Source organism: Pipra filicauda, unplaced genomic scaffold (assembly GCF_003945595.2).
Source record: "Pipra filicauda isolate LSUMZ 115617 unplaced genomic scaffold, ASM394559v2 scaffold91_size2508729_pilon, whole genome shotgun sequence".
NCBI lineage: Eukaryota > Metazoa > Chordata > Aves > Passeriformes > Pipridae > Pipra > Pipra filicauda.
In genome coordinates, this window is record NW_024105109.1 from 709,546 (window position 1) to 722,657 (window position 13,112).

General features: G+C 40.8%; 1 protein-coding gene across 1 annotated transcript in view; it reads right to left on the reverse strand.

The window, feature by feature from the left end:
• Window positions 1–3,243: 3,243 nt before the first annotated feature.
• OSBPL10 (oxysterol binding protein like 10) overlaps window positions 3,244–13,112 on the reverse strand; it is a 114,548-nt gene continuing 104,679 nt past the window's right edge. Inside the window, exons 9-12 of the mRNA XM_027733403.2 lie at window positions 10,661–10,847; window positions 9,054–9,236; window positions 7,126–7,279; window positions 3,244–6,364 (exon numbers count right to left, since the gene is read on the reverse strand). Coding sequence (XP_027589204.2) covers window positions 6,320–6,364; window positions 7,126–7,279; window positions 9,054–9,236; window positions 10,661–10,847 — 569 coding nt within the window. The 3' untranslated portion in view covers window positions 3,244–6,319. The remainder of the gene's footprint in view (window positions 6,365–7,125; window positions 7,280–9,053; window positions 9,237–10,660; window positions 10,848–13,112) is intronic.

Consider the following 13,112-nt stretch of genomic DNA (forward strand, 5'->3'; position numbering starts at 1 on the left):
GTGACATCTGACAATGACTCTTTTTTCAACAAAAAAAGAGGTGGCAGAGCTCTCTCAAATTCAACTTTCAAAACAAGTTACTCCCATGATTATTTTTCAATGGTTTCTTTCGATGTCCTTTTACTCTTGCTGCAGGCTGGTTTTGAGCTGGAGTGTAAGAAGCAAAGCTGCAGTTTTCACAAGAGGAGACAGGACAGATTAATTGGACAAGCTGCTTTTGTTCAACACGGGATTGCAGTATTGCTGCCTTACACTGTCATTTCACAAGGTAGACAAGGCAAATCTTGCACACCATAGATACAAGGGCTAAATTTGTAACCTCCTGAAAGATCCGAAACGACAGTAATGAATGCTATAGTAACACACAACTGAGCACCGTGTAGCAGCTGGTGTTTCAGAACAGAAATTAAACTATTTTAGGTGAATGTTTACATTGGTAAAAGAAGTATAGCCTGTTTATTGGGGAAAAGAAGGTTGACAGGTATACAAAACCCCTTTTCTGTGGCTATCGGAGGTAGAAGATTTGCAAACCTCTTCCCCCCCCTCACTGCCTTTCTTGTGAGGGTAGAAGTTTTTCTGGAAATGTGTTTCTCTGCATTTTTATTTAGAGTGCTTACATCAACTGAAGAAATTCCTGCTATAGTGCTATTTGCTTTGTCTGTCTTTTATACTGTTTTTTTTTTGTAAGTGGTGAAAACTGTCAGATTAAATGCACTAAAATATAAATGGAGACTGAACATGTTCACTTTCCAGCTCTAGGAGAACTTTATACAGACTTGAAAATTTTAATTAAAATGAAAAGGTTTTGCAGTTTGTTTTCCTGCCACAGGTTGTAACTTTTTATAGAAACAAAACTTGCATCAATAACTTGATGTAAAATGCAGAATAGTATGTACCTTTCATGAAGAAAATGTAAATTTAAAGTGTTCTGTGAGAATGTTACTGCTGACTTATTTCTCAAGGTGTAGAATATTTTTTTGATTTATGAACTCATTTTTGACTCTGATGGTTTATACAGACCAATACCACAGCTGCAACATTTTCACAAAGTTAATTAAATCTGGATTTCTGGCCCCCTGTCGTTTGGAGATTTCATTTTATTTTGTTGCTTTAAAGCTCAATGCAAACCAGTTGTTGACTGTAGGGGAAAATAAAGTTAATTCAAGTTTTGTGTTAAGACTGTTGTGTCAGTTTTGTTGTGATTAACTTTGTAACATGTTGCTTATAGTCCTAGTCATAAATTAAGTCATTGGAACTCCATAATGCAAATCTCCTGACCTCATGAAGTTGCTGTAATGAAGCCACAGCAGCTCCTTGATATCCCTCCAGGTTAAGCTTACTAAGACAAATGTAGGGCCTCTGCTGTGGTCAATTTAAGGTGGCTGTTCTATTTTCAGGGAACAGCAGCCATCTTTCCCAACCATACATGTTGCAGCAAATCCTTCCAGCATCTGGAGAAGCTCCAGCTATTACAGCTACTTACCCACCAGCAGAAGAGGTGATTGTGTGATGCATTATCTCTAGTATCTTGCTGCTTCCAAGCAAATCTGGACCCTGCCCTGTCACCACTGGTTAAGACATAAGGGATCTAACATTTGGAAAAACACCTGAAAGGCAGCAGAACAGATCCTGCCAGTCAGGCTCTGGCTTGGCAGTAACTCAGCCTCGTTTTAAAAAAGAAAATACAAGACTGTCTTCCCATCTTTAGGGATCTTTACAGTTCATCAGATTGTTTTCCACCGTAGCCGACAGCGTTCTCTTGAACAGCACAAATAAGTGAATCCAAGTTATGTGAAATAAAAATAAGCCAACTGCAGGAATCTCAGCCAGCCTGGGCCTAAAGTTGCCTACCACTTACCTGAGCTTTCTTAAATCTAACTTGACTTCAAGGCTTCTGCCGCTGTTCAGCAGTTAAAATGAAATTACAGGTTGGAGTCATTGAGGCAGCCACTCAGAAAAAGCAATATTACAAAGAAGAATGGGCAGGCATTGTCTCACCTTCCTTGGTTCCTCAGGAATTTGCACACCATGTAGGTTTACACCTGCATCTGAGAACTATAGCAGTTAACTCCTACCTCTTCTGTGGGAGAACTGGACAGCACTTTTACCAGCAAAGACTACCACCATCTTGCATCATCATCATCCACTCCTCCATAGTTTATTTCCTTAGCTACAGACATTCTTTTGTTGTTCTGCTAGGTCAAATTTTGAAGCATAATTGCCATAAAACAGTATGTTTAATCTCAATTAAAAAAAAACCTCTTAAGCCAGGTTTGAGTTGCTAAGGAACTAAAACTGCAAGTGTCTAGAAGCCAGTGTTGCATAAGTTCTGTATCTCTTAATCATTACTGTTGAGAGCAGTGAGGCAGACAGCAATGTTGGTAATCCCAGAAGAAATATTTTGACTTGTAGAAGTAATTTTGTAACAGAGGGGGAGAAAAGTCATTAATTAAACATCTTGACATATTTACTCTTGAAAACACAGTTGAATGCTTTGACTGAGCCTTCTGTACATATCAGTCCCACTGAAAACAAATCATATTTGGCTGTGACTTAACCCAAGTGTACAAATTGCTCCAAGATGTGGCCTTGAAGCAATGCCACGGGAAGGCAAGGAACACAACTGGGTAGTGTTTCCTGCCCTATTTACAGCCAGTGTTGTTTTCCATTTTGCATAAAAACAAAGTGTTCCAGCACAAGAGTTTCCAACACTGGATGAATGTTTAAAGGAAACCAGAAGGGCGTTATCTAACACTTGAAAAATGGTGACCAGGACCCACGTGAAGCCTCTAAGCACATTTCTCCTCCCTTTGCAAGTGTCCAATGCTGCAATAATGTAGAGTTGTGGTTTAAGAAGTATCTAATCAAGAATCTCTGTTAGTGACAAAGATTAAATGAAACAGGATTTTCAGAAACAAGGAGACACCTTAACATTTTTACTTTTTACTTGTCAAAATAAGGCAGATGTTCGCCAGCCTTTCCTAAAGCTGTGATGCTGCCCAGCCCCGTTTTCCCTGGGTAGAACTGTCCAGTTTAAACAAAAACTTACCTACAGAGCGTCTGGCAGAATGAACAGGGCAGAAAACCCCCAGAACAAACCAGGATTCAGCTGGCAAATCGCTTCTCTCAGAACCCTGCACCCAGCTCACAGGTGCCTGAGTGCTGTACACCACTCCAGGACAGCTCAGTAACTGGTACTGGTTAACTGATGCTTCCATGGAAAGAGAAAGGGCATCCCACTACTAAATGAAACAAATCTTTTATTCATGAGCATTCTCATTTTAAATTCACAAATTATGAAAGGAAGGCAAATCAGAAGAGACTGCCAGAGCATCTTTTAAATGATAAAGGTATAAATTTTCCTTCTGAACATTTCTAATTTAAGAAAGAAAAAGGTTGCATAGGCTTTCTACAGGTGTGCACACAAAAAAAATTGAAGTACATGGAGGTTTTTACGTTACAACTCAGTGTACATTGGCTACTTGAAAAGGAAAGTATTTACTTGCAATTCCAAGACAGCTATTGGAATGACCTACAGAATAAGGCTTATGAATATTTACTTTTCAGTCCTGTAAAATATACCAAACACGTAACTATCAAAAAAATAAAATGACACTTTTGAATCCTATTCTGGAATCTCTCGCTGATGGCATATTTTCAGAAAGGACTGCTTTTATGTTTGTGTCTCACAAGTTACTTTGGGAAAGAAACAGTGGTAATGTCATCAGGGGACTCTTCACAGCATCAGAACAAAACAAAACATTGATCAGAGCACAAGTGGAATGTTCTTGGCATGCAGAAACAACCAACCATGCAGACAGAAAAAAATCTTCAATAAATTACAAGCAGAAAATTATTCTGATTTCTCCTTAAAAGAAAGGCTACAGCATCTCTGTAGCCTCGACAGTCACACCATCAAAGCTGAAAGAGGTTACTCCTTCAGTGGCACAGGCCCACATGCCTGACACACAGAGGTTTGCAATGGCTATTTTAGTGAGGATGTGTCTTGTTCTTTGGTGTGTGAAAGAGTTGTGGGAGGATGTTCCATGTGTTTAATTTTGCTTTTTCGATTGTTCTTTGTGATGATATTACAAACTGTAGGAATACTTCTAGGTACTTATCAGACTAACCTCTAGAAAATGAGTGGATCCATTATAAAGTGAATTCCTGCAGGTGATAAAGTACACATTTTCCTGATGATACTTGGTTCGGTAAATACTACAACAGCATCATTTTGGTTTTGTTACAGAAAACTATTACATCAATTATTCCTAAAAAATAATTTTTTTCCTTTAAAAAAAAGTGTCAGTTACAAAACCAAGTTCATACAGTCCACTTCTTTTAAAAAACAGGATTTAAATAATTTAGAACATGAATCCTTCTAATGTGCAAAAAAAAAAAAAAAAGGACAGACAAGCAGACAAAATAGGATTTAGGAGGAAAAAGGAGCCACACCTTCATTAAACAGGGATCTGAAGCTCAAATGTAGAGATCTATTACATATTATGTCCAAAGGAACAATTAATGGCATGTTTCCTTGTGCACACACCTCTGCTCAGCCTTTTGAGTTGCTCAAGAGATTTTGACATCTACCAAAAAACCAAAATGCAGGATGCACAAGGACAGATGTGAGCAGTGCTTTGACCTAAGTATCTTTGTATAACATCTATAAAGCATAAGTTAGTGTATTAAGAAAGCAGACAAAAGGCACAAAATCAATCAGTACTACAGACAGGTAGGCATCCATGCTACTGTGTGTTAGAAATACAGTGGTTTCTTTAGGGGCACTTTGGAAAGAAGCACTGAGCAGAAGTCAGCACATTTTACATGTGCCTTTGCTGCCACCTCTCTCAAAAACATCTTCACTTTCAACAAATATGAACTAAAAATCAAAAAAGCCTTAACAAACTTTTAGAATCCACTTCCTCAGTGTCACAGTGGTTACCTTACAAAGCAAGATCAAGCTACAGGATTTTTTTACTTTGTAAATCTACAAAACAAATTGTATCCCATTTGTTTAATTAATAAAGTTATTGTCTCAGTGTAACAATGTACTAAAGTTACTTTTACATCAGAAAATCATTTCTTTGAGAAGGCTAGTTATATCATCTCTACTCATCCAAATGTTTCATCCAGAAGCAATCCCTTGGGTCAAAAGCCAAAGAAACTGAAATATAGGGCTGATTGGAGCCCTAAGACGGTTTAAGGGCTCTGAGCAGACCAGCTCTGTTCTTCCAGAGCAGTGAACAGAACCCACCTTGGGGCCGGTGGGGAAAGCTCACCCATTCACAGCGACACACCAGGACAGGGCTCCTGCCTGCACAGCCCAAACACATCAGCAGTGGTTTCACTGCAAAGGCAAAGGCTGTGACCAGGGTGTCCCCAGCAGAGCCCAGTGGTGTGCCAAGCCTCTCTTAACAGGGGGTGGAGAGCTGAGGCAAGAGTGAGCTGGAACACTGCAGCTACATCTGCCAGAAGGGATTTAGCGGAACATGTAAGCCAGAAGTGCTGGCATGACAGTGGCCAGAAAACATTACACAGCAAGATCAAAGTTACCAGAGCAGCTGGTCACGGGTGACCAGAGATCGATTAAACAGCTGAAATATGAACAGACAATAGAGTGAGAACACAACAGGTTAGTGTGAACAACGTTCTTGAGAAGGTATTGCTACTTCTTACAGGATGGCAGAAAATTCACACTGGTAAGTGACAGGAAACATGCCCTTAAATCGGCATCCCGGAGAGCGAACGCACTGTCATGTCAGTGTAGCATTCTTATGTCAAAGTGAGTTACTCGGTGACTTTAGACAGAACAACTGCCATTAAGAGACACATCACATTTTAAGTGCAAAACATTTTTGGCAAAAGTGAAAAATAGAAAAACCTTAACCAGTACTAAAAAAGTATTTTCTTAAATACTAGCATAGGGCCTGATCCTGCAAGCACACAACTCCGGGAACCCCAGCTGAGTCCAGCCGGAGTTCTGCGCCCTAACAATTAGAGGAAAAGGTCTTTGAATTGCTGTTAGTGTTTATACTTGTTTACATGTAGTGTAAATAATACACACACAAACACATACACACTGTGTGTACATATGTGTGTATCGGTGGATGTGTGCATGTGTGCCTGTGTATCCATACACACAAAATGGCTCCTGAATAGACTCGAGCTCGTGGTTATTTTGAGATGCATCATTCACAGTACATAGCTTCCCATGGGGATCTTCTGATAACAGGACCTATCCAATGACATCCTGAAGCTACATACTGTATCATTTTAATGCCTTTCAGGTAAAGTTATGAGCAACTGCTCTCTGCCATCAATGGGTCTTCCAGAGAGGATTCAAGTACAGCCAGCCATCGCCCTGCAAGAAAATTAAGGAGAGTTTACAAACAAGATTTATAAATACTGGATCTATGTACATCCACATAAAAGCTAAAATAAGACTAAACAAGAAGCCACCTCGGTCATCTGAAAATTTTGTGTTTAATGAATTGACAAGCAATCTGGGTGGGAGGGAAAAAAACTACCAGGGAGAAAGAGAAGCAGTGGGAAGGTGTAAAAGATGAACTGCTGGTTTAAATAGCTGCACATACTGGCTAAGGTAACAACAATTCCCCCAGTCAGTGTTATTTCCCTTCTGCCTTTCCCAAAAAAAGGGCTAAGATGAACTTAGTAAAATCTGTTTCCTTTCACACAGATGAAACCCAAGACTGTGTTTAGGATGCCCATGCTGAGTTACACTGGATAAATATCCCTAGATTGTGCTTGCTTTAAGTGTGCGAGATCAGGATTAGTAGGGGGTGTGAGTATGCAGCATTTGTAAAGTACGGGCTGGATTTTACAGAAAAACACATGGCTTTAAGTGCCTAACATTAGATACCAAAAATCCACATCAAAATAAATGTAACTGAAGAAAAGTGAACAAGTCTACAATATAGACATGGAAAAATCCATGGCTCTCCTTCAAGAGCCAGACTCTGTCAAAAACACAATTTAAAGCACTGACTGGTACACAACAACACTAGCCAGGGTAAAAGCCACAGACATTTGTTCACTTGTAAGAGCATCCTCCCCCGTGCAGAAACACATTAAAGGGTCCCTAAAACAAGAGACTCAAAGTACCTCTTTGACAAAATACTTGGGTTTCCAGGGCGTTGTGAGAGCCGCACGCTGCCTCTCCTCTGCCCGCTGTCTCTCTTCCAGGCAGTGCTTGTGTTCCGTGGCTGCATCAATGTTCCCCTCCTTCAGAGAGTTGGTGACGTTCTGCCACAGGCGCCTGGTGATGGAGGAGCACAAGTCACAGAGTGAGAACACTTCTGCCACAGCCCAGTGCCTCTGGACACCAGTCTGGTGAGCTGCTGTCGTGCTCTCCATGCTGTTCTTTCAGGTCACACAGCTTGGGAACCTGGGACATTCGTCGCATTCGTGGACCAGATTTTCAGATTTGCTCAGCTCCTGGTATTTTGCCATGCAACTTAATTTTCTCACCACCTTCTCTTCATGTTCCTGACTCTTGACCACCTGAGCTTTTTTTCTCAAAGAAGGTGGATTTATTTTATCATTTCCAGTTCACATTCTTTACTGATGATCCACCCCCAAATGACAGGCATTTATCCTGTGTTTATTTGTGGTTAAATTTTTCAATTTAAGGGAGTGTCAGCCAAAAGCCAAGAGTGCATTCAGTTGGGACACTGACTGTTCCCACCAGGTCACTAACAGAGGAACTGATGCACTGATTCCAGGAAGCCCTTCTAGGTCTTGCTCTACATTCCCAGTTACAATAATTATCAGTATACAGCCAAACATGTTTCTCACATGATTGACCGTATTTGAATGCAATGCCTTTTATAAGCTTAGCAGAAACTTTGCCCAGAAAAACACTGAAAAGAATCACAGAATCATAGAATGGCCTGGATTGGAAGGGACCTTAAAGATCATCTGGTTCCAACCCCTCTGCCTTGGGCAAGGACTCGTTTCACTAGACCAGGTTGCTCAGAGTCCATCCAACCTAGCCTTGAACACTTACAGGGATGGGGCATCCACAACTTTTCTGGGCAACCTGTTCCAGTGCCTCACCACCCTCACACTAAAGAATTTTTTCCTAATATCTAATCTAAACCTGCTCTCTTTCTGAAACTGACCACAGCTTTCACAAATTTTCAGGAGTGTTTCAATGAGTTTCTGTTTACAGTCTGATAAACTGCAAATCCTGCAGAAACACTGGATGGTTGCAATTTGCTTACTAGTATCTAAAAAATACAATAAATACACTGAAGAGCTACTGGATTCCTTACCTACTACAATCTCTGTGTTCCAAACTACAGGGGGAAAACAAGTTTGAGGATAAGCAAGCAGTCTTAAAAGTAGAAAAATGATCTGACCCTGCGCAATGACTCAAGGAACCTTTGTACAATAAAGAGAAAATATTTACAGATAATAAGTGTAACTCATGTTTTTAAATCCTCCAATAAAATGTTCCTAAATTCAATAAAAGTACTGATTTTTCTGAAGATAAACATTAACAGTATTGACTGAATAACAGAATATGTTTTTTCCTAATGTACCTAGTCAGAGTTAGGCACATGATGTGGGTGCCAAGAGCTTTAAAACCATGAGTTTGCGTATTTATAGCTCACATTGCACCACATTTTACATACTTTTTACATCTATATATACATATTCTAAAATACATAAAACACTGAATACCAGTTTAGATTATATGATGCAACATTACTTGCAACAGACTGACTAATTTGTGTACCATGCTGCAATCACCCAAAGAAGCAGGTGAAAACACTGCATTACCATCTTCCAGATGCTCATTAACGCATCCACGCATTTTCCCCATCTACAAAATTGATGTGCTCATCACTGCAATGTAATTTATGCTCCGAGGAATCAACACACAGCTCCAGCTCTCTGTGCCCAGACTAACACGCTGTGGGAAGGGAGGCATTTTTGAACCACACTGTTTATAACCACGGTTTGCTTCCCTGCTCTGTTCCTGCCCGAGGTTCAGAAGCAGAACACTGCAATGCCCCTCCCCTTACCTTGATTCCAGCGGGCCTTGCTTTGCGATCGGCCTGATCTTTTTCCTGATAACAGGCAGTTTGTTGGTGTCAATCACTTTGGTGTCTCCGTTGCTGTAAGTAAATTCCAGCGTACCGTTCCATTCTCCCTGTGCCTTGCACACAATGGTGTTCGTGGGATTGTGTTTCACTTCAGCAGTAACCCTAATTTAAGAGGAAAGGAAAAAAGACCACAGAAAGAACTGGTACCATTTATTATCAGCACATGAAAGCGCTACCACAGCTAAGGTTACAAGCAGCTTTCTACATTTGCAAAGCAATTTTTCAAGCAAAGTAGTGATGCTCTCTCCAAAAATGAAAGACTCATCCCAGGAAAGTTCTTCTAACACAGCAATAGCTTTGGGATGACATTCTCCCAAAATACAGCAGTATATATGTACAGCTTAAAACTCTGATACTCTGCTCTAACCCAGAGCTGGTTACCTCAGCAACCTGAAAAACAGCTCCTGACATTCGTGTGACATTTCCAATACATGTTATTTTCACACCTGACCATAATGCTGTCAGAGACCAATGTCAAAGACTTCAGGTACCTTTGTTTTCTTCCTTAGCTCTGCAAGTTTACTTTTTAGCTGCTAAGAGGCAATGATTAAAGCTACCTCAGTGATCCAAGAATTGGTCTGAGAGTCAGCAAAATAGAGAGGTAGGACTGGAAAACCAAAATGCAAAGAGAAGGTTTGTGTATATGTCTACAAACATGACACATGTCTTTGACAAGCCATGTCAAGTAATCTGTAAACTAAATTACCAAACTAATACCACACAACTGTCCCAAACTGTCACTCACCCTGATGGCATGAATCTACACCTTTTAGAAAAAAACCCTGTCAAAACAGCCCGTGCGGATATTCGGCTGAACACAACATTGAAACGGTTGACACACATACCGAAGAATAATTAGACCAACTGAAATAAAACAGAGGTAACCATGCAAAAGCACAGTCTTCTCATGGACACTGCAACAGTTCACAGCAGAACAAGAAAGGAGTCTGTGTATGTTAATAACTGGGACATCAACTTGAGCATGGAAGAAAGACAGGAAGCTGTCTCGCACAGTGCCTCTTTACACCCTTAATAAATAGGAACAAAGACACGTAAATAACAGTTTCATCATCTGGAATTTCAGTGCAGAACTGAGAGTCCCCAGGAGGGGAGCTACCATTGTGGGCAGTGACACTTTTGCTTCTCTCCAGGAGCTCCACCTGGAACACCACTTCATCTACAAGACTCACACAAAAGCAGCAGCTGATGTAGCAGAGATACTGCCTTCTCCACGTGCATTTTTCTGATCCTGCACTTACAACAATTTTTACAAGCAACAAAGCCTGGAGAGATACATTCGCTTTATTTTAATGAGAGAAATATATCCAATTCAGTTAAACATCATAATATGTATAACTACAATAAACTGTTTTCTAAAGCTGTAAGTCATCTCTAACACTAATAGGAAAAGAAATTCAGACATCTGTCTATAAAATATTCCACCAGAGGAACTGAGCAGATGCCTTAGAGTCTTCCCACTGAAATCCAGTAGCAGGTAAACAAGAGTAGGACAGTAATTCCCATACCTGTGGACCTTCCCTCCATAGAATGGCTTGGTGTGGAACGTGACCGTGGCGGAATACCCTGTTCTGGCACAACTGATGTTGACTTTCCCTCCAAGCTCCACCCACGGGATGGTAAGTATTGAGCGAGCATAGGCACTGGGCAGGGTGAAAACATACTCTTCTTCATGTTCCAGCAAGTAAAGAACACCTGTGTGGGAAGAGGTTAAAAGTGAAGTGATAAACATCCACTGGTAAGACCTGACAGTCACTGACCAATCACCGTGATCAAAAGGCACATCCACAGAGAGCACAACATGCAGCTCTTCCTGGAGGAGGGTACTTTCTGCTAAGAAACAAAGTCTGCCCTCCGGAACAAACTTCTTCCAACAAACACTTTCAAAAGCATCTGATTTGAATGTATGCCTTGGGGTCCCATGTGGTACCAAATGGCTTATCAGAAAATCTGACTGGATCACTCACTTTGTATTATGGGCAAGCAATAAACTGTTAAAAGCTGGAAAAATGTAAAATGCAAAAAGTCATATTGAAAATTCAGCCCCTCACTCAGTGTCACATCATAATCCCTCTCCAGAAAAAATATGGGCATGCCAAAAGGACTCTTCACTTCTCCATTCAGTTAGACACAACCATGTCCTCTCCATTAATTTCCTACTGATGCACTTATAGGTAGGAGTGAAAGGCTCTCTCTAGGTCTGCATGGGAAACATGTCATCTAGCAATTTTCCATTAAGGTTGCTCCCTAATTTTCAAATGTCTGGTCTCCCACACAGCCTTTGCGAAAATCTTGCATAACCAAAGAAGGGCCCAGCAGGGCCACTGCTCTACTACCACCAACACCAATGCCTCCACCAGGCAGAGAAAATTACTGGCAATTCTATCTCATTCTCTAAAGGCTCCTCCATCCTCAGCACTATGAGACTGTAACTAAAAACAACGTGCAACAGCAATAATTTTTCAACATTATTTGGAACCACAAAGAAAGCTGCATGCCTGATCAGACCTTAGCTTCCCCTGGCATTAAGGATACAACTCTATCCCTGCCGTAACTGCAGTTTGGTCTTCACAAGGACAGGGCATTAGACCAGGTAAAGAGCACCATAAACCTTGCACACAGAATTCGATCATGCCAAATGTCTGAAGTGCATTTTTTATTAGAGTTTTACAGTCTTTTGTGTCCCATTTATTAAGTGCTTAAAGGCAAAAATGACAGCTTTGATAGTATTTTTTCACAACGGGGACTGAAAATAACCCATCACAGGAAGCACTCAGAACCCAGAAACAGAGCAGGAAAGTTAGCTTGACAGAGTATCTGTTTAGAAACAGGATGAGCTTGAGCCCATTTGCCTTCGCCCTGGGGCAGACAGGGGAAAAACATATTGGTAGTGGTATTGATTAATCTATCTGTTTGAGGGAATAATGGTACTACTTTTCAAATTGATCTCACATTTAATGATGAAAAAGCACTAAATAGGAACATAACACTACTACTGCCCACATGAAAATATGCTTTTAAAATGCTGTATGAAAATACAAACCTAAAAAAGACATTCAAAATGTAAAAGCACAGAGCTCTAACAGAGCCATGATCTTAAATATTGGCTTTTGCTCACAAAACTAAATGCAGGCACAGGAAGCTCTGCAACTTGTCACTTCTGCCCTCTTGAACAGTTCCACAGGAAAACATTTGCAAACCAGAATATCTTTACGCAGTTGTTCTCAGAACTTCTGCAACCTCAGCCTGCCAACAATGACACAGCCAGTGCTCCTACTCCAGCAAGTCTGACACAGATGAGCTGGGGAGTGAAAAAGCACAAACACAGAAAAGTCGTGTCTTAGAAGGACCTTTAATCATTTCACCTTGGCAAGTTACAAGTTCCTCATGTTGTGTGCTGAACCCTCACCAACAGGGAACAGCCAGGAGGACACAGCTGGAACACACACACACACATTTTGCCTCAAGCTTCCCTGGCTCCACACTTGTAGGCAAATACAAACTGAACACTATGCAGGAAGGCTGAACCACACAACTTACCCTGGACATGTTGCTCAGAGCCCCATCCAACCTAGCCTTGGACACTTCCAGGGACAGAGCATTCACAACTTCTCTGGGCAACCTGTTCCAGTCACCACCATCACAGTAAAGAATTTTATCCTAATACCTAATCTAAACTGGTTTTTTTCCGTTTAAAGCCATTCCCCCTTGTCCCGTCATTCCATGCCCTTGTAAAAAGTATCTTCCCATCTTTCTTGCAGGCTCCTTTCAGGTACTGGAAGGGAAGAAGCAGCTTTTAACTAGATGAAGATATTTAAAAAGGAACAAAAAGCCAATGGATATTGATCAAACACAGAAAGGAAACCCGACCATCTGCAGGTGGGCATTTTACACAGGATTACAACAGGTTTTAGACTCAAGTCTGTCACTTTTCCTTTCTCCTCCTCTTCCCACTTGTTC